Source organism: Ambystoma mexicanum, chromosome 8 (genome assembly GCF_040938575.1).
Source record: "Ambystoma mexicanum isolate Mex_15411 chromosome 8, UKY_AmexF1_1, whole genome shotgun sequence".
Taxonomy (NCBI): Eukaryota; Metazoa; Chordata; class Amphibia; order Caudata; family Ambystomatidae; genus Ambystoma; species Ambystoma mexicanum.
Genome location: NC_090929.1, coordinates 894,310,666 through 894,335,022, shown reverse-complemented (window position 1 = coordinate 894,335,022; position 24,357 = coordinate 894,310,666). Strand labels below are relative to the sequence as shown.

Sequence of the window (24,357 nt, the reverse complement as noted above, 5' to 3'; positions counted from 1 at the left end):
CCTCATCACTGGGGACATACATATCTCTCACCCGGTCACCACCCCCTTCTCTTGGTCTTACCACTGTAAGGACAGTTTTTCTGAAGTCCAACTAAGGGCTTAGTAAAACCATTCAACTGAGACTGTACAAGACTCCACTCTTAGCATAAGGCTGTACCACCTGAGTATATGGTAGCGTAGACAGAGCAGCTAGGCTTATTTTAGGAGGGAGAGAGGGCTGTACGAAGGTACAAAGAACCTGTAGTATACCAAGGGTTCAACGGAAACACTGACAACCAGAAGTAATATAAAAAATAAAGGCCAATATAAATCTTGGGGTAAGTACTTGGTCAGAGAATCATAAAACACAAAAACAAAACAATGATTGAAGGTACACAGACCAAAACATAAACCTTGCTGAGAAAACGAACAGTATTACTGTTACCAACCAACTTATTTACATGTAAGTAAACTTTTAAACAAATGTTCTCTTTTCTAGAGAACAGGCCAAATCCTTAGAAAGTCTTTCTCTTATTCTTGGAGCATGAGTGTTCCGTGGCACAAGGGGGGCCTGGGGGATCAGTAGGTCTCTAGTATTGAACAGACGGTTCAGGACAGCACAGAAATAGCAAAAGTCAGAGTTCCTACGGAAGATTGTCGAATCAGGTAAGTATTACACAACTCTGTCCTTTGCAATTCATCCAGAACAGGACTGCGAGACTGGTCCTTGGCCTTAAGCCCAGGGATCGTATCTCTCAAGCGCTGAAATCTCTCCATTGGCTCCCAGTGGCTTCATGTATCAAATTCAAGACCCTATGCATTGTCCACAAGGCCTTCTAGGGCCTGGGACCAATATATCTCCAGCTTTCTCTTCAGAAGTATCTTCCTTCGCAAGCTCTTCACTCCTCCAACTCCTTGAGAGTCAGGAGCTTTTCCAAGCAGCGAGCTGAGGGCAGATCACTTCCGCCGGCGTCTCCCCCTGGAACATCCTCCATGACTCTCTGAAACTTGAGCAGAACCATCTCTGGTTCCGGAACCAGCTCAAGACCTTCCTCTTTGCTTCTGCCTTCCATCTTCCGCTTCCCTGCTGATCTCCTGTCTGATATTGCACTGGCAACCCTCCGAATCACAGGCCAAGGGCCCCGCCGTCCCAGTTGCACACCAACATTGCCTCTGGCACCCCTGCACTGGTGCTGCATCTCCAACCCTACAGCTCCCCTACTTTCACTTACCTAACCCTTGCTGTCCGCACTTCACCCCCATGCACTGCCACCTGTTGGCCGCACTACTTGTTCATCTTCCATGTCTCACACTTGTCCTCCTCCCCTTGCACTTTTTCCCCCTTCCCTCTCCCCTGCACGATCTCAATGTCACTTGGCCTAGTAAGATTGTTGTCTTGTCCTCCCTTGCCTCGACCCTTTGACTTCTCACGCCATGAATAATGTGTGTATAGGTGCGCTATAAATAAAATATATCATATCAGAGAGGTTGAAAGGGTCAAGGGACATCTGAAAAGACACCCTAATCTGGACCAGCAGGATACCACCAAAGTTTCAGCTCGATTTGGAAGACCTTGCACTGCACAATGGCTCGAGGTACCAGGGTATTGCAGCCTGCAAGATCGCAGCATGATGCGGGATGGCTCAAAATGCAGGCCTTCTTGAGTCTAGGGAATCTTGTCATTTTCAGAATCCCCAGGTCGCTTGGAAGGAAGGCTAAAAGCAGGCTCCAGTTCCACAGCAGGCTCTCCGGTCGCTGGAAATCGTCTGTCGCGTTTTCTTCATCTTCCTCTTTGGATTAAGGTTGAGTGGTAGACTACCTCTTCAGCTTCCAGGATCACATTTTTACGAAGGAACCCAGCCAATCAAACAGCTGTGCAACATTCAAACTTGGGCCGTTGGCAGTACTTTCAGGACAACAAGCCTCCCAGTTTGAATTGTATTCTCGCAGGCAGGCGGAAGATAAAGGGCTGCAGAGTTTTGGACTCCTCCCTAGATTCCTGCCTTCAGACACTCTGGAGCATGGGCAGGATTGACTGAGGTCTCCTGCCAAAGATAAGAATTGCACAAAAGAATGTTCCGCCCTGGAGGGGAAAGACCAAGAAGGGATAAGAAGCACGAAAATGGCAAAACAATAAGACTGGCCATTTTGGTAAACTGGGCACCCATGGGTGCCTTTAGCGCAGTTGTGAAAACAGCCTGCGGTAAAGAAGCATCAAATTTGTAAAATGGTTCACTGCCACCAGTCATTTAAGTTAAGATTGTCTCTAACAACATTGCAACAGTGCTAGTGAGAAAGGGGATACATTGTATCTCCCCAGCACTCCCCATAAGGTGGGGTGTACCGGTTTCACCAAACAAAATGTACAAGGGACAGAAAAGGCTGTACAGCCCGAGTTCAGGGTAGCTTAGACAGAGCAGCCAGGCTCATTTTAGGAGGCAGCGAGGCCTGCAGAATCAGTACAATGAAATTGTAATACACATGGCCCAAAGAAACACTGAAACACTATGTATTGTAAAAAATAAATGGTTTATTTAAATACAAGAAGGCCCAGATAAGTACTATCACATATCATATAAACACATTATAAAAACACAACACTGCTTTAAAGTACACAGACCAAAGCATAGACTATTTAGAAAACTAACTGTATTTCTAGGTATGTCAGACCTTTGTATACACATTCAGTATAGGGCACACCTATTCTTGGGGAGTAAATACATAAGTTACTTTCAGATTACTTTACAGTAATACGAGGGTAGTAGACCCTGTCAGTTATACTGTGACAGTCAGCAAGTAATCACATAGTAAATCAACTAGACAATACACTTTTCTGAATAGTGGAACACGTATTCTAGTAACAGTAAAAACGCAGAACTCTGATTCAGGATATCAGCTATTCTAGGTGAGTTGGACCTTAGGGTGTAATATTCAATTACAGTTGCTTTTCAGTTCAGAGATTAAGGGAAGCAATAACTAACTCATTTTAGGATAACACACAGCTATGCAAGTTAAGTAACACCTCTATACTTTTGTAAGGAGGTACCAGCCACCTAAGATGCAAGTATGACCCATGTAGTCTTATTCCGTACAGGCTAACAGCAAGTCAGGGCAAACAAGAGCCAATTGGGGACACTCATAATTATCCTAACAGGAATAATAAAGTGAAACCAACAGCATTACTTTTGGGAAGAGGGAGACCCAATTCACAGATGAGTAAGTTAACCCATCTACTTTCTGTTAGAATGGCGACACAGTGTCTAAGGAAAGTTAGACAGTGAGAATATGTATTTAAGAAGGCTCACAGCTTATTTAAGTTAAGTATATCCCATATATACCGTTCGGAAATGCATAACATATCAACGGTAAGTAATAACTGTGTGCAACTATTCACTCAGAGTGTAAAGTTAAAAAATAATGTACATGTAAGTATCTTTTCAACACTTCGTTTTCCTTTCAAGGCAGACCTCTTAAAACATCTATCCCTTCCCAAGCCTAGTGCATGAGTTCTCTCAGAGGCAGAAGAGTGACCCTATTGGTCTAGGAGCCAGCTGTAGGCAGTGTGGGATAGGGCTCAGTTGCATGAAAAGTTCACAGTTCCAGAGGAAGACTGTTCAAACAAGTAAGTATTCTACTTCAGAGTTAGTTAAGGGTCCAGGGACAGAGAAGACGCCCTAGGAGGATTCCAGCAGTGGGCCTGGGTGAAATAGACGAGAGGGCTCTGAATCACAGGAAACACCCCAAAACTACACAGGAATCGCAAGACACTTAAGTAAATACCCAAGCCAATATCTTCCTAAATATCTTCCTTCCCTAGACCTTCGCTCATCCGTCTCCAACTCCCTCAGGGTCAGCCGCTTCTCGAAGCAACGAGCTGGGGGTAGATCTCTCCCCGCGGCGGGGGCCTCCCTCTGGAACAGCCTTCCTGCCTCCCTGAAACTTGAGAACCATCTTCGGTTCCGGAAGCACCTCAAAACCTTCCTCTTTGCTTCTGCTTTCTCTCCCTCTCCCCTGCTAAATTCTTCACTGAAACTGCACTGAATCTGCAACTGGGCCACTCTCAGCGACCTCGGTCCTGGGCCCAGCCACTCTCCACTTGCACTGCCTCCCTGGCAACCCCTGCACTGCGGGACTGTCTCTGTATCCCTACAGCCCCCCCTTCCCAGCTCTTGTCTGCACTTACCTTGCACTTGCCACCAGCTGGCCCTATTTATTTATTTTTATTCTACTTACTTTGTACTGCACTCCCCCCCCTCCCCTTCCCCTTGGACTTCTCCCCTTCCCCCTACCCCTGCACGCGCGATCTGAATGACACCTGGCCTAGTAGGATCGTTGTCTGTCTTCCCCTTGTTCCCCCCTCCCTGCCTCGTCGCGCCTTGAAACACTTGTGTATAGGCGCGTTACAAATGCCATATCATATATCATATACAGCCAGCACAGTACCTCAGCACAGAAGAGGATTTTAGAGAAGGACGACTTTAGGATCTGCAGCCAAAAACCCAGGCACTGCATTCCTTGTCAGGATGACTGAAGACAGGAACCTGAATGGTCTTTTTCAGCAGAGATCAACACAAGTCCTCAGGCAAGGGTTTCATCAAGGCTAGACGCAGCTCTGTGGATTTGGCACCTTTTCAGGAGCACAGAAGACAGAATATCGCTGATCAGATTCTTGTTGTTTGCAAGGATCAGCCCACTCTGGTGAGGGGACTTTTCGGACTTGATTTGCATCACTGGAGGTCCAGCAGGATGCCCACAAAGTTTCAGCAAGATTCGGAAGACTGTGCACCGCACAATGGCCCAAGGTCCCAGGGTAGTGCACCCCCGCAAGGTCGCAGCATGATGAGGCATGTCTCAAAATGTAGGCATTCTTGAGTATAGTGGGTCTAACCAGGCTCTAGCGCAAGCTTGCTTTTGGAGTTCCCACGTCGATTGGAAGGAAAGGCAACTCCAGTTAAGACAGCAGGCTCTCCGGTCGCTGGAAATCATCTCAGCCACGTTTCCTTCATCATCCTCTTCGGTTTTGGTTCCAGTGTTCGACTAACTTCAGCTTCCAGGATCAAACTTTTATGGAGGAACCCAGCCAATCAAACAGCCTTGCAACATTAAAACTTCGGGGGGTTGGCAATCCTTTCAGGACAGCCAGCCTCCCAGTTTGAACTGGATTCTCACACTCAGCAAGAAGACAAAGGACTGCAGAGTTTTGGACTCCTCTCTCGCTTCCTGCCTTCAAAGTCACCCTGGAGCCTGGACGGGAGTCCTGTGGACTCCTGCTGAAGATAAAAATCACAGGAATTTCAGGCCCAGGAGGTCAGGGGAAGGAACACAAAAGGACAAGGAACAATAAAATGGCAAAAAAAAGAAGACGGGCCATTTTGGTAAAATGAGCACCCATCAGTGCCTTTACCAGGGCTGTGCTAACAGCCAGGTGCACCAAATTAATAAAAAGGTTCACTGCCACCAGCCATTAAAGGTAAGTTTGTCTTTGTAACATTAATGTTACATTTAAAATGAGAAGGGGGATACTCCGTATCTCCCCAGCACTCCACATAAGGTGGGGGGTGCTGGTCGCACCTAATAAAATGCAAAAGGGATCCAAAGATCCTTTCTACCCTTGGGAACTATAGTTCCCACAAGGTTAGCCAGAGGAAGTTAGAGGGGAGCCCAGCAACAATAGGCACGTATTGCCAAAATGTTGTGAAAGAGGATAACTTTTAAAAGACACTATGGATAGTGTTAAAAATGACACCCAAAAAAAAAATATATTTTATTTTTTAAATAAAAAAAAAAAAAGTAAAAGTATCTGAGAGTGGAAAAAGGTTCCCATTCAGAGGTATAAGGAAAAAGAACCCAGCTGTAAAAACAAAAAGTTCTGGGGTTGGCACAGGTCAGGAAGATTTATCATTGCTATGAAAAGCTTTCCGAACATCTCCCTTTCAATCAATGTGTGCTTTTTTGACACAAAAAAAGGCTGTATTTTTGGGTGAAACTTCACATCTTACATTACAACAAGCTTTGTAACCCAAAACAGGTGACCTTACCACACATATGTTGTGTTTAACCCCCCATGTTGTACTGCAACGGGGAGGGGGGGGCATTGTGTTTTTTCCCCACTAAATATCACACTTTGTCGGGGATTGTGGCTAATAAAAACTGGGGCAATTTGTGCAAGGCAGACTTCCTCCGAGAACTGCTTTGGAACCAAAGGAGGACTCATAAGGATTATTCCAGGGACGTAATGGGGAGGGTTGCCACATCGGCCCATCTCCCGAAGTATCCACAAAAATCAAAGGTGCTCACCCCACAGGCAACGAAACATAGTGTGGAAGGGGCATCCAAGCATTCCAGTCAGACTGGCTGAAAAGGAAGCGCACAAGGAACTCTAGGTTCACCCACAGAGCCGAGTCCTAGACCTGAGAGCCGGTACTTTGAGGCCTGGAATGTTTCTGCGACATGCCAACCGCCAAATTAGCCTTCCCAGGAAGGACCTTGGCACTGATGGTAAAAGAAGAAAGAATTTTCCTTCTTTGCCCCCTCAACAGATCTGGAGTCGCCACAAGAGTGGCAATGGTTAGAAACAACCTTCACCGATAAGGCCTTTCTAGGCCTCTCAGAAATGTTGGTGGCTTTAGCCTCCATACGAGGGACTTCGGACCCAGGTCGGGTAACAGCCTTATTAGCGCGGGCCTCGAGCATCCGTTCGGTAACACCAAGCCCGATCAAGGAATCGGGGTACACCCGTGTCTTATTTTTGAGGGAAGCCGATAACGAGGTCTCAGAGCGAACTCCGGTACCCCACGACACAGTAGAACTGGGTCTACAAGCAGCCCCCACAGGAGGGACCTCGGAGAGTGCTCCGGTATCCACAGGCCCCTTACAGAGACCCTCAGAGAAAACTCTGGTACAATTATTAGGCCCAACGGGCACCTCAGGGCAATCTGCGGTAACAGAGCGATCAACGCCCCTCCCAGCCCAGGAGGAACCTGGAAAGGTATCCCCCCCGGCCGGGGTGCTCTGAAAAGTAAAGAACTTACCGGGTGTTTCTTTTTGTCGAACACCTGTAAATGCGAAGGAGGAGTTTGACGGAACACCTCCGCCCAGAGCTCCAAACGACATTGAAGTGCCCGGACCGAAAGGGAGTCACAGTAAAAACAGGAGTCCCAATGGTGATCTGGACCCAAACACTAAACAAAGAGGATGGGGATCCGCCCTCGCGAAATGACGGTGACACGATGAACAATCTGGAAAGTCTAGTTTGAACGACAGACGGACTAGTACACGATTGCTAGCGAGAGCCAGAGAGGAAAAAGGGAAGAAAAACTTCAGCGGATGCAAGTGCTTCCTGTCCCGAACGAACAGAGAAAAGGACTTATGGGCGATGCGGAGGCAAGGTGGGCGGGGTTACGGCCGCGTGCTGGGCCCCGCGCAAGGAAGAGAGGAAGGAAACATTTTTTAAAACATTTTTGGATGCTTTTTACAAAGTGCTCCGGTCCCTTCCCACAGGACGGAGAGATGTCCCATAAGTATGGAGTAAAGGGGACGGGACGTAGGAGTAAAGACAGTCCCTCGTCCCAGATGTCCTCCAACAGCGGAACTGAGAATACGGTCTTCCTCTTGGCCTCTCGTTGTTGATAAAGGAATCCCTCCTTCTGCTCTTCGGGGCATAGTTGGAAGAGTTCTGAGGCCCTGGCGATCATGGTGCAAAATGAGCCAATTTCGTCGCAAGGGGAAGCCCGGGGAGGGGGCGATGGGAGATCTGTCCCAACGTCGTCTCAGTCTCAGTCTCATCCCTCGGTGGAGGGGATGGAGGTGAAGGATGGAAGGGTGGGGGCGGATGGACTCGCCTCCGCTTGTTCGGAGGACTCCGACAGTCCGGGTGCCACTGGATCATCCACCGGAGGTAAGGGCAACCTTGTCCTTAACTCTGTGCAGCGCCAGCACAATGTTTCCCAACCTGTCCGCCGGAGGTGGCATCGGCTGCGGCGGGAGCGTCGGCAGAGGCGTGGTGCCCTCGGGTTCCTCGTCAACCTGCCGTTCACTCTTTGAAAAAAATGCAACACGCAGTAAAAGCTCTAGAGCTAAGCATGAGGAAAACAGTGACGTGAGACGAAGGGTTGAAAGACATGCCACAGTCCTCCCATCTGCCCCACGGGTCCGCTAAGTTTTGATGGAGGCCGTGGATGAGATCATGGAAGCGGCAAATGCCCAGCTAGACAAAACTAGGCAGTAAAAGCTCGAGAGCTAAGCATGAGGAATTTGAACACTTGAACGTGCAGTAAAAATCTGAAGATGGCTGTCAGAGGAGGGTCTTAGGTAGAGGGCAGTCATTGGCTGGGGGCAGTATGACCCAGAGACCAGTGATTGGTTATTAGGAGAAAGTTCAGAAACAAAACTGAAATTATTTTTTCTTTTACCGAGGATTCCCAGCCCGACGATGGGGAATATTCATGAGCATGTGAATGCATGCCAGACGCCATGCTGGAGAAATATATTTTTACAGAAATGCCACGAAAAAAAGAGCAGTATGTAATCCCACCAAAATCAAAACAAAACATCAAAAGCTGAAACAGGATCAACATTCTGAAGAAGGAAGATCTCAAGACCATGAAGTGGACAGAATTCAATCTGCTTTCGGACTGAACAATGAGTGCAGAAGAACCTGAAGAGAATTTGTGCATGATGAAACTGAAACACGACTTGCTGTTGAGAATTAGTGCTGCTGAACAACATACTGAGAGAGAAAAAAATCTGAGAATTGAAATCGCGGGCGAAGCCGGGTAGTTAAGCTGGTATAAACATATAAAATGCACATTTACAAAGTCCAAGCCAGTCATTCAAATAACAAATAGACAAATGCCCCCCTCCCAACCATACAACAGTACTTTGAAGCAGAATGTGTTTGAAATCAAGGCAGTGTGACTGCCCTCCCCTCCAGGTCCCCAATCCACATCAGAAACTAAGCTCATGGGCATAAGGATAACATTCCCAAAACCTTGCTCAGAAAATTGGCAATGGAGGCGGGGGCTATATTTTGACTAGACTGCTTTCCCCTATGCCCCACCTCCCTGTGACTAGTGGGTACTGTTTATGTGTACACTTACTTCATCACTATTCCATCTGTTCGAAACAATGGGGCGCAGAGATTTCACACACACGACTTCTCGCATATCTTCATAGGAGGGGTCACTCGGAACCATGTCATAATATGGCAGCTGGTATTCTTCAACAATGCCTGTGACAAGAGCAGAGAAGGACACACAATTGATCATTCCATTTTTTGTAAAACTAGTGAAACGGAAAACATATGGAAGCATAGCCTCATTATTAGGACATGTTGACACACATTACTATTCCCCACATGGGATTTAACTTTTCTGGTTTCATTCTTTCATTAAAAGAAGTTAAACGAATGCTGCATAAGTATGTGGAGTGACTGCTTCAGAACAAAACTTCTCTCAACAAGAAGTTTTAAAAAATGATGGCAGGGCTCTCAAGTTTTCCCTCATTTTATGTGAGGTCAACACTGTTTTTTAAACCATTTAAATTCTGGACTCAGTTTTTCTGATGCCATTTTTGATTTAGGAAAACTGCAAGCTCCAGAATTCAAAGGAATTAAAATAGGGCTGTATGGCCTTCTCAAGCAAGTGAAAGCTTGAGCTCCGTCAAGTGTTGCACCCAAATATTCCTATACTTTAATATATCTTTGTCCAGGTCCGGCACTGGACAGAGGTAGATTGTTCCTACTACAAAATATTAAACTGGAAAGGCCATTTGCGGCTGTGTGATAAAGAAAAACCACAGTAAGCACATCATAACCGGAAGAAGCTGACTGTGACAATAGAAGATTGCTCGTCTAACTGGGGGATGTATCTTTCTAAGTTTACAAAAAAAAAAACACTACATAATATCCTGGCTTGCTCACCTTTCACTAGATAGGAGTTGGCATGTATGCAAATGGAATACGTTACTTACCTGTAACTCTGGTTCTCCAGCAATGGTATCTTTCATAAATTCACATGCTGTGAATATTCCCAGTCAGGCTTGGAATCCTCGGTAACAGAGCATATTATACATGAACTGAAAAATGTGTGCTCTATTAGTCATTTTGGGTCAAACCGCCCACAGTTTAGCTCCTCCCCTGTCTGCCATCTTCAGATTTTGGCAAGCAAACGCGAGTGGCAGTAAGAGCCAAAAGATGAGCCATGCGGGGTAGGTGGGAGGGTCGCATGTGAATCTATGAAATATACCAATGCTCAGAACCGTTAAAGGTAAGTAACTTATACCTTCTCCAGCATTGGATCTTTCATAGATACACATGCTGTGAATAAATTACAAAGCAGTATTCTAACAATATACATAGGCGGAGGGAAGCTCCCAGCTTAACTTACCACTGGAGGCCTACTAACGTCACGCTAAAAGGGTCTGCAGAAACGATTGGTCGACTCTAGACTCTTCTGCAGAATCTGTCGACAAAGTAGAACCTGGTGAATGTATGCACTAATCTATAGGTGGTGTTGGGTGAGATTTTCATAGAAATGGTAAATCTCCCTGACCCGGGTGAACCCCAGAACTTTTTGCTTTACTAGTGGTATATGTGTCCTTAATACCTCTGAGTGGGAACCTTTTTCCACACTCTCAGAATCTTTTACTCTTCATATGGGTGTCATTTTTATTGACTCTCCATAGTGTCTTTTTAAAGTTATCCTCTAACAACTTTTTGGCAATAAGTGCCTGTTGTTGCTGGGTTGCCGTAGGGGCCCCACTTTTAACTTGCTCTGGCTAACCTTAAGAGAACTTCAGTTCCCAAGGGTAGAAAGGATCTTTGGATCCCTTTTACATTTTATTTGGTGAAACCAGCAAATCCCACCTTATGGGGACTGCTGGGGAGATACAATGTATCCCCTTTTCACACTGAAACTAACAATTCTGTTACAGGGACAAGCTTACCTTCAATGGCTGGTGGCAATGATACTATGTATTAATTTGGTGCACATTTACCACAGCTGCAGTGAAAACACCCAAGGGTGTTCATTTTACCAAAATGGCTCCTGCCTTCTTTTTAGCCATTTTAGTGTTTCTTGTCCTTTCTTGTTCCTTACCCTGACATCCAGGGTGGGAAATTCATTTCTGTGATTTTTATCTTCAGCAAGAGTCCCTGAACTCCTCGCCCAGGCTCTATTCTGTCTGTGAAGGCAGGAAGCGAGGGAGGAGTCCCAAACTCAGCAGCCCTTTGTCTTCCTCCTTGCTTGAATGGGGACGAATCCCAGTGGGGGCTGGCTGTCCTGATTGCACAACCAGACCGCCCCTTGTTGTAAAATGCAGGGAGAGAATGCAGAAGTTGTGCTGTAGTTCCTGTTGAATACTGCAAACCCGGAAGCTGAAGACAAGTCGACCACTGGAACCGAAGAGGATGAAGGAAAAGCGGCTGAAATGATTTCCAGCGACCAGAGAGCCTGCTGTGTAACCGGAATCTGCTGTAGCCCTTCCTTCCAATCGACCTGGGGATTCAGAAAACAACGACCCAGAGCCTGGTGAGACCCACTAGACTCATGAAGACCTGCCTTTTTAGCCATCCGACACATTGCTGCGACTTTGCAGGGCTGCATTACCCCAATACCCTGGGTCCTCGAGCCATCGTTCGTGCACGGTTTTACGACTTTTGAACCTCGCTGAAACTTCGTGGGCATGCTGGTGTATCTCCAGAGACACGTATCGAGTCTGAAAAGTCACCTCAGAGTGCTGGACCTTTGTAATGATGAGAATTCAATCGCGATTTTCTGTCTTCTTCCGTGCTCCTAGAAGGCACCAATTCCGCAGAACCGCATTCAGCCACGAAGAAAACCTTGCCTAGATCCTTCTACACTTCTCCACTGATCCCTGTGGCAAAGTTCCTTCTGAAGTCTTGTTTTCCGTCAGGGATCCACTGACCGGGTTTCTGGCTGCAAATCCTGAAGTCCTCCTGCTGCAAAATCTTCTTCAATGCTGAGGTACGGTGTTGACTTGGGTATGTAGTTACCTTAAGTCTCTTAGGATTTCTGTGTAGCTGTGGGGTGTTTTCTGTGAAGGGGAGGCCTCTCGTCCAGTGCACCCAGTCCCACTGCTAGAGACCTGCTAGGGTGTCTTCTGCGAACCCCTGGGCCCTCTACTAACTCTAGAAGTAAAGTACTCACCTGTTGTCCAGTCTTCCTTAGGAACTCTGACATTTGCTACTTAAGAACCTAGTCCGACACTGTCTGTTGGTCACTAGATCCTAGTGACTCCCTTCTGCAACTGAGAACACTCATGCTCCATAATATGTAACCTGTGTGTATAATTTACTAAGAGATGGCAAGTGTGTAAATGTAGGTTTTTGGTAAAATCCGATTAGAGTAAAGTAAATGTGGGAGTTTTTGGACATTGTAAAACTCACCTCATAAACCTGACATCATTCCCTTGGAAATCCAACCAGTTGAGAGCAAGGCGGAGACTAGCACCCCTGCCCAATCCAAGTAGTTTAGGGGCGAGCTTAGTTAACCTGGCCCAGCCTATACTTTGATGTCACTAAGCATTATAAATCAGGGTCCCTGACAAGACTCTACAGGCACACACTCTTCCTGATTTCCAACGCTGCGTTCCTGTACCAATCATCTTCCAGATCCAGACTCCAACTACAAGGCCAAACATTGCTGATCCTGCTCCAGGGTCCATTGCAAAACCCAAGCATTGCTGGTCCCATTCCCAGTAAGGCCTCAAATCTGAAAACCACTAAAATTCCCAAATTTGTGAAGCATTCTGATCCCACTCGCTGCATGCTGCTGCCACTCACTGCTTGCTGCAATCCTGCCATCCAGCTAACCTGTAGTATCCAGTGACCATAATTGCCACTCCAGAAGTGCTACCCAGTAACCAGAACCGCCCAGCTGATCCTGTCCCGCTGATTTTGTCTGGCTGCCCTTTGTTAGACCAGATCCGTGTGGTGACCAGAACGCCGACTCTCCAAAATCTAAAAAATAAAAAGTGGATCGAGTATCAATTGCCACCCCCACCTAAACCCATAGCCTATCTTGGCTTTGTCCTCATACCACTCTCTAAGTCATCCTATCTTTACCCCGATAACTTGCCAAACTGCCACAATCATTCTTGCCACCCTGCCATTGATTTCTAGTGCTAGCGCCATCTCTGTAGTAATTCTGCCTTGTGTAAATCCTAAACTATGAATCCTATTTCAAGTGATCAGACTGGTTCCGCCAGGGTGGGTGCTGGGGAGCTGGGGTTGAACTCGTGAATCAACCCCAAAGCTTACTGTGTCCCTCTTTGTTGGCCTAGCCTGAATACTCTAGTGCAAAGTAAAACTGTTCTTGTCAAAACTGATTTCCTTTCCCACTGCTCCATTTCACTCAAAACACACCTTTCTAGATCTTGCATAACTCACTCAATTCACCAGCTAGAGACCTAATTTCACTTCCATATTGCACCTATGATCTATATTTACAATATTTCACCCGTTTTTATTAAAAACCCTTTTGGTAATTTCAGGCGGGAATTGCAAAGTTTGCAAAGTTTCCAACGTGTAATTTGCTGCAATCCGTTTTAAAACTTCCACTCACTTTTCGAACTGTATGCTTTTGCTAATCCATTGTTTGTGATTGTTAGTACCTTTACATTGTTGCTTTAGTGAAGAACTATTTGTTTCAAGGTTTTTGCACACATCCATTATTTTATTCATCCATTTCCGAGTGTCATTTTTAGCATTGCCAGGGTTTAAAATCCGTTTTTCTCTCTTGTTTGGGGAGGGAAGGTCAGATTTCAATTTGGTTTCCCCTTTGTCATTCCTGATTACCTGCTGTTTCCGTTTATCCAGTTAGAATTAATTACTTGTGGGTTGAGGGAATCTTGCAGGGGGAAATTCAAACTCATGTGCTATCTTATCTAAAATCAAAAAGTGCTCCTATTCCCTGGTGTTTTGTTGATGTGTCAATAGAAGGTTAAAACTAAGTGCATTGCTTACATTCCTATTGTTCTCATCACCCCATTTAGTGATTGCTGCCCCATATTAAAAAGTGTATGATTTCTTTTAATTTTCAAATAAATAAATATTGTATTTTACCAACCAGCCTGGATCATGGTCCATTGTGACCCAGGGTATTTGAAAGGGGGTGTGATATAAGTGGTGTACCATCTCAATATTGAATCTAACAAAAACATAAGCATTTCAATCGTGCACCGCATACTAGGCCAAGACTAAGGTGTGCATCGCCTGATAGACATCCTTAATACATTGCATGCTGAAGAACAGATGTAGCATATAGTATAACGGCCACAACATATAGTATTGGAGCTCTCTACACTATTGGGCATTGGATCTTACATGTTCTATTAAACCATGACATTAGTTCAGTGTGTTATGTAAAATGCAGATGATTTGAGGAGCACCATAAAAAGAGGGTGATTGCTGAACAATCGAAGGGATTTGCATCCGTAATAGTCTTTCTACAGGATACCCACCTTCATATGCTTGATCAAACATATTTAGGGATTCCTATTTTCTGTGTTCTTTTTTTTAAATTCTCAGGCCTAGATTTTTTCAAAGCTTTAAAAAAAATAGAAATCTGCTTTGATAATTTTGTTTGTCACGAAAATGCCAAACAAAAAAGCTTTGGCAAAGCCACTGTTAGCTCGTATAGCTATTAGTTTACCAACCACTGCCATGCATATGCTCAGGTACTCTCACAATTAGCCAGCTGTCACACTCATATGGAATGATACCACTGTTAGGTAGTGCCTGCAAAGGCCCATCTCTTTCCACACAAAAACCAAAACTGTGGGCTTTATCACTACGTGTTTAATCAGGTCAGTTTAGGTTCGTAAAAACTGCATGTTAGTGCATTGGAAAGGGAGAGACATTTATTAAATTATTCATTCCGTTCAAACATTTGTAAATTTTATATTGTACCTTGATGTCGCCAGCAGCCACTTCAGAACTTTTTTTTATATATAGGTGATTAATAAGGGCCATATGGTGCAAAACGTTAATTTCATAGTACAGGATGGGGAGAGCCCAGGGTCTGTAGCGAGATGGGTTGGGGAGAGCCCAGTGACTGGCTAGGAATGGGCTGAGGGAGTCCAGACTGATGGGCGCATGAGGGGGAGCCTGGGATTATACTGGGAGCACGGTGCGACGACGGCACGCAAAAGTTCATAGACATTTGGACTGTCAATTGGAATTTTTAGGGGGTCCTGGCCTGCCCACATTTTGCTCATGGGGGCCCAGGCTAAAGAGGTTTGAAGACCACGGTCCTAGATGGTTCATCACTTCACAACACCACAGATCAGGAATTCAGCACTCTCATAAGCAGATAGTCGTGTGCTTTACACAGCGTGTGTAACAAAACAAAGTTGAATCGGAAACGTCGATTGGCTTAGGCTAGTTGCTCATCTGGCAGAATGTCGGAAAACAGCCCAGTGCAACTCTACCTGATCCCAAACTTTTCCATAGACGAGACGCATGCGCCCAAATTCAACGTGCTCGCTATACAAGATGGTGGAGAAAGGAGTTACAAAATGCATCCCTTTGACCGGGAACCAGACCCAAACCGCACATGCAATAATTGCCCAATTACCAAAGAAACCAAATTCGCTGATAAATCAAAACGGTAGACTTGCTGAAGAAGCCAATCGCTGACCCCAAAGTACCACGACGGGGCATTCTCCAACTTACTGTGTGCCCAAGCATGAGTTCAATGCGTGAACTCTGCTTTCTTCGTGGGGATATAATAAAGGTCTGATAACCTCCAACACACGCGTTGTAGGAATTCGACACTAGAGGGCACCACAGACTAGGAAACGTAGTTACTTCAAGCATTCCCATATTAATGAACCATGTAGAATAGAGCAATGTTCCTTGGATATATGGCTCCCCCATTCAGTTGCTACCTTACATATTCAAATGCACTAGAAAGGGAGTTCTAGTGTCCAGATGAAAAGCATACATACCACCAGAGATGCATCGTCGGGACATCTCCCATATGATCAGGCCAAAGCTGTAGATGTCGGCCATGATGTAGGCCTGGAAGTGGTTCTTGTTCAGGCTTTCGTCCAGAACCTCTGGTGCCATGTAACGCTTTGTTCCAACTCGTGTGTTCTGTGGGATATCCACCTCGTTTGTATCACTGCAGAGGCACATAAGTGAGTGAACTTGTTAACAGGGCAAGTTAACAATTTAATTTTCATTTAGAAAACGATAACTAATAAATATAAATAAGCGTATAAACCTGGAATAGCCATAACCAGCAAATTTCGCATGGAACATTACTGCTCAAAGGTTATGCATACACAGTGCAAGCAATATTTCAAAAGTAACCCTTTGCGTGCATTACTACCTCCAATTGACTATTAAATCTAGCATATGTTGAGGTAGACGTTTGGGTCCCAACACGGAGAGGTTCACACTGTGTAAATTATACTAAGCTACAGTCTGGTTGGGTTAGCTGCAATGTTGCAAATACATAGTCCATGTAGTTAGAAGAAATTAAATTAGTGTCACTTTGCATTTTTGTTGGAAACATTTTAGAGTCACAGTAGGCAGCAACGTGAGTAGCAGTGGCAAAGATACAATGTACTGAGCATTGTACTTTCTTTGCGCTGAGAAGTAGTGGGGAGCTTTATGCAGGAGTAGTTCATTAAAGGGGCAACTAAAATGTGGGAATTCAATAATGCTGTAGATTGCACACACATTTCGGGCATTGGGAAATATGGGGTGTATTGTGGAGACATTGCAGAAGGTTTTATCTACTTGGAGATTTAATAGGCCGCAGAGCTCCTGGATGCGCAGGAATGGGTTTTTTGTCCGGTTTGGAGATCTGCATCACCTAGGCCAGGAAGGAGGTAGAAAGTGTTCTGCTTAGGGACACATTTTATAACACTGCAGAGGGCTGAATGTCAGAACTACATAGAAAGTCATTTGTTTGGTTTTTATGGCTGGATTGGGTTCTTCGATGCAAAGTGTAATTTCCCTGGGAGCACAAATGCTGCTTGTTTTTTGATTACCATAAAGGTCCTTTTACAAGGAGGGTTAAATTGAGAGGAAATGGTTTATGGGTTGCATGGAAATATGCTGAAGGGTGAATGACTTGAAATAGCAGTTGCAAAGAGGACGTGCAAGAAATTAAAAGCTACTCACCTTAGTGATTAGAGTACTTGTATTCCTTAGTGCCCCTTTGCTTACTCCTTGTGGGCGTTCCCCCAAAATGGGGACGGCACCGGAACTATTGGCAGCGAAAAATTGAGTTTCCCCTTTAAATTTAGTATAGAGCGCGGGTGCAGCCTCTGGCTTGGTAATGCCCCAACCGAGGCCGCGCCCTTCGGCACCTCATCTCAGTCCCCTTCAAACACATTGGACGCTTAGCTACCTGGCAACGATTATTACATATTAGCCATTGGCATATTAGTGAGGGAAGGTGGTTGGACATATGGAGTAAAGTGGACTAAGTGTACACTACGGAATTACTCAAGATCCTGTCCCCTTTCCTCCATCCTTGTTGGTGATTCTATTGAACAAGAACATAAGGGAGTAGCTGTGTTAACCTGCCTCATATCTAGGATGAAGCAAAAAGGCTCTTTAGAACAGAACAGTCTGACCAAACTCGGCATTGCGCCTGGAGCTGGTGTTCCAGAGAGTAGTGCCTACAGAAGGCAGACTGAGTGGCCCAAGAAGCCGCCATGCTGATTACATCCCAAGAAGCATGTCTCTAATCCGCGAAGGCCATGGCCTTGCCTCTGACCTCATGGGCATGAATCCCCTCAGGAACAGGTCTGCCATGGCCATGTATGCCTCTGAAATGGCCTGGACCATCCAACGGGCGATGGAAGCCTTAGAAGCTTGAGAGCCAGGGGAGGAGCCCCCGAAAAGTCACAAACAATGCCTCGAACTTCCTGAAGGATTTCGTTTGAGAGAGAAAACTTTAGGACCACCTTGAGGTCCAAGGAATGCAGGGCCTTCTTTGCCTCAGACTGTGGATTCGAAAAGAACACTGGTGGCAGATCTTCTGATTCAGAGGAAACGAAGAGACCACCTTGGGCAAGAAGTTTGGGTTAGTGTGGTGCAAGATGACCTTGTTGTGAAACGTGGACTACAAAGGTCATCAGCTCGTAAAAGGCTTGTGCAGCAGAACCTAGTCCATTTACTCATACTGGGACCAAGTCGAGGGCCTTCTGGAATCCTTAATCATGTCTCAGGTGTCATCTGAAAATTGAGCATGTTGAAGCCTCAGCTGGTCAGGAACCAGGCCTTTAGCACCAGCTTGGCCTGGTCTGGATGCTCCATCAGCCCACCCTGCTGCGTCAGGAATTCCCTGCTGGAGATAGAAAGGTGGACGGGCCCCTGGGAGCACAGCTGCAGCAGATCTGAAAACCAAGCTCTCAAAGACCAATGGAGGCAATGAGGATGAGACTGCAACCCAACGAAGCCCAGAACTTGTAGGGTCCGTTGGAGTAGAGGGGGGCGGGCGGGGGGGGGGGGGGTGGGAATGCATAACACCTGCAGCCATGCCAACAAATCTGGAAGGCATCTCCCAGAGACCTACGACCCTCATCCTGCCCATGAAGCAAACTGGGGGCACTTGGAATTCAGAAGGGATGCAAACAAATCTAGGTCCACGAACACCTAACGCTGGACCAGGTGCAACAAGGAGTCGGTGCGCAACTCCCACTCATAGGTGTTGAACCCCAAGCGGTTCAGCTGATCCGCTTCTGCATCGCTGTCCCCCAGGTTGTGGACTGCTGAAATCCAAATCCCATCAGTCAGGGTCCATTTCCAGATCGATACCGCCTCCATGCAGAGGAGGGCGGAACAGGTGCCACCCGGCTTGTTCACGTGAAATATCCTAGAATTGTCCATCCTGATCAGAACAGATCTGTCCCTGATGAAGGGCAAAAACACCTTGAAGACAAAGCCCGCTGACCTGTGCTCGAGCAGATTGATCTGCAGGAGGGCTTCTGTCCTGGACCATGCTCCATGAATCATAGCCATCCAGAGTAGCCCTCCAGCCTGAAACAGAGGAGTCAGTTGTCACCACTAGGGTAGGCTCCAGGCGGTTGAAGGGCGCTCCCACTGAAACATTGCCATCCATCAGCCACCAGCTAAGATCAGGCAGTATGAGCAGTGGTATTGGGACCCTGTCCGAGTGAGACCGGGGCTCCTGATCCCAATTGACCGCCAGGTGGAGCTGAAGCGCTTCATCTTGCGGCGAGCGTGCTGTACAGTGAGCATGCAGAAGGCAATAAGGCCCAGAATGTGTTGAAACCACCATGCCAAGGTGGTCTAGTTGGCCAGCAAGTGTCCCACCGCCTTGCAGAGGGATAGGAAATTCCTCTCTGGCCTAGTAAACACTGGGCCTAGTGTTACAACACACTCCTAAGAAGACCAGTTCCTGAGATGACTTCCTCTGGTTGAGAGAGAGCCCCAGGGGACGAAGGAAACCTGCCAATCTCTGGAAGGAGTGCATGACCCCTTCGAGTGACCCCGCCCACACCAGCCAGTCGTCCAACTAAGGGTATAGATGATGGCCCTCCAAGCAGAGAAGGCCCGACACTGCATTCATCAACTTTGTGAAAACAAGAGGGGCCGAGTTAAGGCCAAAGGGCAACACATTGTACTGAAAGTGGTCCGACATAACCGTGAAGTGCAGAAAATTCCAATGCAATTGGTAGGTGGGAACATGCAGGACACATACCTGAGGTCCAGAGAACACAACCAGTCCCCTGCACACTGACTCACCTATGATCGTGGGAGTAATCATCTTGAAGCATTCCAGCAGTAAAGACAGATTTAGAAATGACAGGTCCAGGACAACCCTCAGGCAAGCCTGGTTTTTCTTGGGTACTACAAAAATCCTGGAATAGTACCCGGAGCCACTGTCTAAAAGAGGAACCGGTTCCATAGCCTGCATCTCTAAGAGTGAAAGGACCTCCCGTAAAAGAGCCGGGACCCGATCTGACAGAGGAGAGGATGATAGAGACAAAGGAAGAGGAAGCCTGAAGCACGTGGAGACCACAGGCGGGATCCACAGGTTGCTGAAGAGATGCTTCCAGGTGTCCTGGAACAGAGCCAACTCCCCACCCCCACAGGCGAGCTGTGTTCCCCGACCTTGACGTCACCGATTCTTGGCGTCAGAGGAGAGGACAGAGGAGGGGTAGCAGAAAAACTCATGCGTCGTCCTCTGCTGCTTCGTGTTGTCGCTCTGCGAACCGACAGGCCTCTGCGTACTGCAGTCCCGGAACCCCTTGAAGCCGGAGAAAGCACAGGGCTTGAACCCGGTCCTGCCCTCGGTCATGCCCTGGGCAAGGATTCCTATCCAGGTTATGTATAACTTACATTGAACCAAGAAGTTGCTCCAGAGTGACTGGAGTGTGTGAAGGTGTCCAGGGTGTCCACTCTACCTCTGAGCCAAGCTGCCAGCTTGTGTCCCTTTTCGGGAGTCCATTTGTAGGATATCCCCTTGTGTTATTTCTCCAAGTAACTTTTCCTAGAGACTAAAAGTATCCTTAGGAACTTTTGCTATTCTGCTGCATCATAAGACTTTGAATCCACTCCTACACTGACTTTCATATAGCCAGGGATTGACCTTTCAAAGCATTAGTTTGCCTGAAAAGTGTCAGTAGAAGGTTAAGCTCTGCTGCTGTGTGTCACAGTTTTTTTCGGCATTGCACTATATTTTGACTAAATGTTGATTTGCCATGTCATGTATGCACTGTCACTCCATCTACACCCTCTGGTATATTTTGCATTTGTCTGCAAGTAAGTATAAGGCTACTCTGGTTATTTTTGTTTTAAATGTGTAGTTGTGCTCTGTCACATTAAATGTGTACACTGTCTGTAAAGCTTCTAAGGGTTGTCATAGGCGCGGCGTTGCAGACTCCAGTGTGGAGCTCAAATGGAGTCCCCACAAATGAAATTAGTGCTGCAGGTTTTCCTGTATGTAGGTATTTTGTGTGCCAGCTCTCAGAGACCATTAGGGTTACATGTCTGTGTACAGTGATATTGGCAGACAAGTAAAAAAACAAAACAAGATTTCCCATATTCTAACAGAGCAGGTCCCTGCAGTCACAGAAACACTGACAGGGTGCCAAAGCCCACGACTACCCCTCTTCCCTGTATCAGAGCCGTTCCCTGCAGACACGGAAAGCACAGGCATGGTGCCTGTCATAGCCCTCGTCAAAGCCATTGTTTAAAATAAAACAAAGATAAAGACAAGCACTGCACTACAGATTGCAGTCTGTAGTTCTATTCAGTAGTTTTAATCTGGGTATCGTAGTTCATATGTTAAAATGGCTGCTGCTGTTTATTTTTTTTCTTCATACTTTTACCAGTGATGTTTTGATTTCTATTTTCGGTCAGTCATCCTAGGTTTAACCATTTATGTTGCTGTTCCGTTTGATCACACGGTTTGATCCTCATTCCGTTTTCTTGTGATTCAGGCCTATGGCCCCCGTATGATGTCACGTCTCATGGTCCATTTTTGGTTTGCATCCAATTGGGACATGCTATGGTCTCCAGATTGAATGTGTTTCAAAATCACTGCACCCGTGGTTAATGTGTGCCGCCACATTGCCATGATTTGTGACGTGTGGGTGTACAGATTAGGGGGTCTAGGTAGGTTGTTGCGTGGTATCCAGGACTGGCCGCAGGTTCCAATGTATTTATCCCTGGTTGTCTATTAAGAGTTCTTTCTCAGCATGCCGTTGCTGTAAGATTATGCATTCCTGGGGCTGCCGTTTCTATTGTCGCAGCTGATTCTGTTGCCTTGTGTTTGTCCTCCACCGCTGTGTTTTTTTTACTTTCTCCACGCCGTGGCTTGCCTTTGCCACCCAGAGGGTTGCTGTGGTATGCCATTAGCACACATTTCCTTGGCCTATGCCCAAGTCTTTAAATTGCTACCTGCAGGCCTGCCATGTTGTGGGGATTTCCATATTCCCTTGGGTTTACTTGTCATTGTAATTTTTTTGGTTGATGAATTGACAGTGTGTTTAATTTTTGGGCTTTATTGCAGGGAGTCAAGATTTTGTGCTACTATTCACCAGCACCCGGTCCATGCTACTGACAAATTAGGGCACAGACATACAGACATGCTTAACTACCATGCTCGTGGGAGGCCTTGATTGACCAAAAGAAAATTATAACCACATTTTCTTGAGTGGCCACCCTTCATTACCTTATCTACTGCAACACTCAGAGCTTTCGGGTCTATATCCGTGTTCTTGTTTCAACTGAAGAGGCGATACTGATGGTGTTTGGCCTTTCGGGAGTTAAGTATAGAGTCTTATTGTTGAGCTAAATCCGAGGCGGTTCCTCTAGTACATCTTGTGTCTTATTTTATATTCTGCAACCTCCATCAATCCTTGCTTGATCCCGTCTCCCCTTCTGTATGACCTATCCGGTTTGTCTTTACGCTGTCACCACCAGTAAATACCAATTGCTGGGAGGTTGCTTGCATCACCCCTCTTGACCTGCACTGCCTGCAGGCCCAGTTCCCTTTGTTTCTCCCTGCTCTTTTAACTCCTATTCTTAGCGATGGGCTCCAAGCTATCCGAAACACCACTCATACCTGCAATAGGGTCCAATGCCTTCATGTTTTCAACATATGGGGCGTTCACCTGTACATTTTGGAAAGAATGGAATGTTTTGACTCTGGCGCAAAAGGAAATTCAGTGGCCAGTTGAGAGCTCATTTCATGCGGATCATCTTGTTGTCTTGTGCAGGGCTTTGTAACTAAGGAAGTCTAAGGTGTCTGATGGTCATTGGTCAGCCTATTTGGCCTGGTACAATGAATGAATGATCAGAATATGTGACAGTCAGACTAGATCGCTTAGGAACAGGTTAGGATGGAGAAAGAAATCAAACAATACAAGCATTCTACCAAGGCCGGCCGGCCGGCCAGCCAAACAGTAACAACACTTACAAAACAGGCCTCCACCCAAGTGTTTCTGCAGACACTGTTAAAGACTTCCCTTCAGAAGCCCCTACCGGGCCACATGTTGACCTGTTAGGTGAACTTCCACCATTCTCGACTGAGTGCCTGCACACCACATAATGCGCACTAGAGGGACCCCCCCACGCCACAGCGAGCTGCTATGCCACCCCATTCACAGCCACCAGCACCCACCAACCCTAAGCCCTCCTCTGGCTCCCACATTACCCCCTACACCCACTTCATCTTTTACGTTCTACCACCAAAGCTAAACCTCTAGCTTCCGCCACCCCCTCTGCTCACACCCAACACCAACGCCCTCACAGCCGGGAACACAAGTCGCCCTTCCACTACTTCGCGATCACTCACTGTAGCAGACCCGGCTTCAGCACAATACAATGCTGTACCTATGTGAATTCACACTCCCTGGAGCTCCACTGACTTGTACCATATGGCACAACAATTCCCCACGTTGCCCGACAACCCTACTGTTTTCATAGAACATTTGAACAAGGTGATTGCCGGTTATGATCCCACCATTAGACACTTTAAACAACTCCTGTGAGCTGTGCTCAAGGAGACTATAGGAACAAATTATGGACAAACTACAATGGCCTGACACACTGGCAGAAAGTGAGGCTATTAATGCTAATATTACTGCACTTACCGTGCTGAAAGAGTAATATCCTGTCAAATCTGACTGGCCAAAGATCGCTGTTTACAAGCAAAACCAGTCTGTATCCCCCTCCGACTACTTACCTAGATTGACTGACTGTTTTACTAAATACTCTGGTATTGTAAACTGGTGAACAAGCTAAACCTGCATTTGTTTCTCATTTTGTGAATAGTCTCCTTCCTGAAATTTCAAACAATATTCCAAATTTTCAGATTGGGTAGCAAGCTGAATCTACTGAAAAAGCACTGCAAGCAGCTCAACAATTCTATGACAAGCTCAAACGCTAGGAGCAAAATGGTGCCACCCGCCTCATGGCTTTGCAAATACATCATGTGCAACAGAAAACTGCCTGAGGGCCCTGGGACGCCCGGGTACCTCATGCCAAGCATATGCCCAACCAACTCCTGCTGCTTTTCACCAGGGCAACCAGCCACAACACTGTTGCACACCCATTTTTGCCTGCCAGCAACGACTGCCAGGAAAACTGTTCTGCAGATATTGTAAACAGACGGGGCATCTCATCCAGCAATGCCCTACCAAACCTGACAGACCTTGGCAAAAGGGTCCCACTAATCACAATGATTCTATTCCTCCTGGCAATTCCAATTTCTAGCCTCCACCACCACCTTCTCCCAACAGGGGCTACCAGGATATGCATATCTCCTACGTCCACAAGGACATTGCTAGAGGAACCCTGCCATGCTGGCTGCTGCTTTGCTCTCACTGGACCTGTCTGGTCCCTATCTCGAATGAGACATCCAA

At 46.4% G+C, this 24,357-nt stretch overlaps 1 protein-coding gene across 2 annotated transcripts in view; it reads right to left on the bottom strand.

Moving 5' to 3' along the window:
* The window catches only part of BMPR1A (bone morphogenetic protein receptor type 1A), a 595,030-nt gene that overhangs the window by 10,638 nt on the left and 560,035 nt on the right, over positions 1–24,357 (bottom strand). For both annotated transcript variants that reach the window (XM_069610776.1, XM_069610777.1), the window contains exons 11-12: positions 15,949–16,124; positions 9,078–9,208 (exon numbers count right to left, since the gene is read on the bottom strand). In XM_069610776.1, the coding sequence (XP_069466877.1) occupies positions 9,078–9,208; positions 15,949–16,124 (307 nt within the window). The remainder of the gene's footprint in view (positions 1–9,077; positions 9,209–15,948; positions 16,125–24,357) is intronic.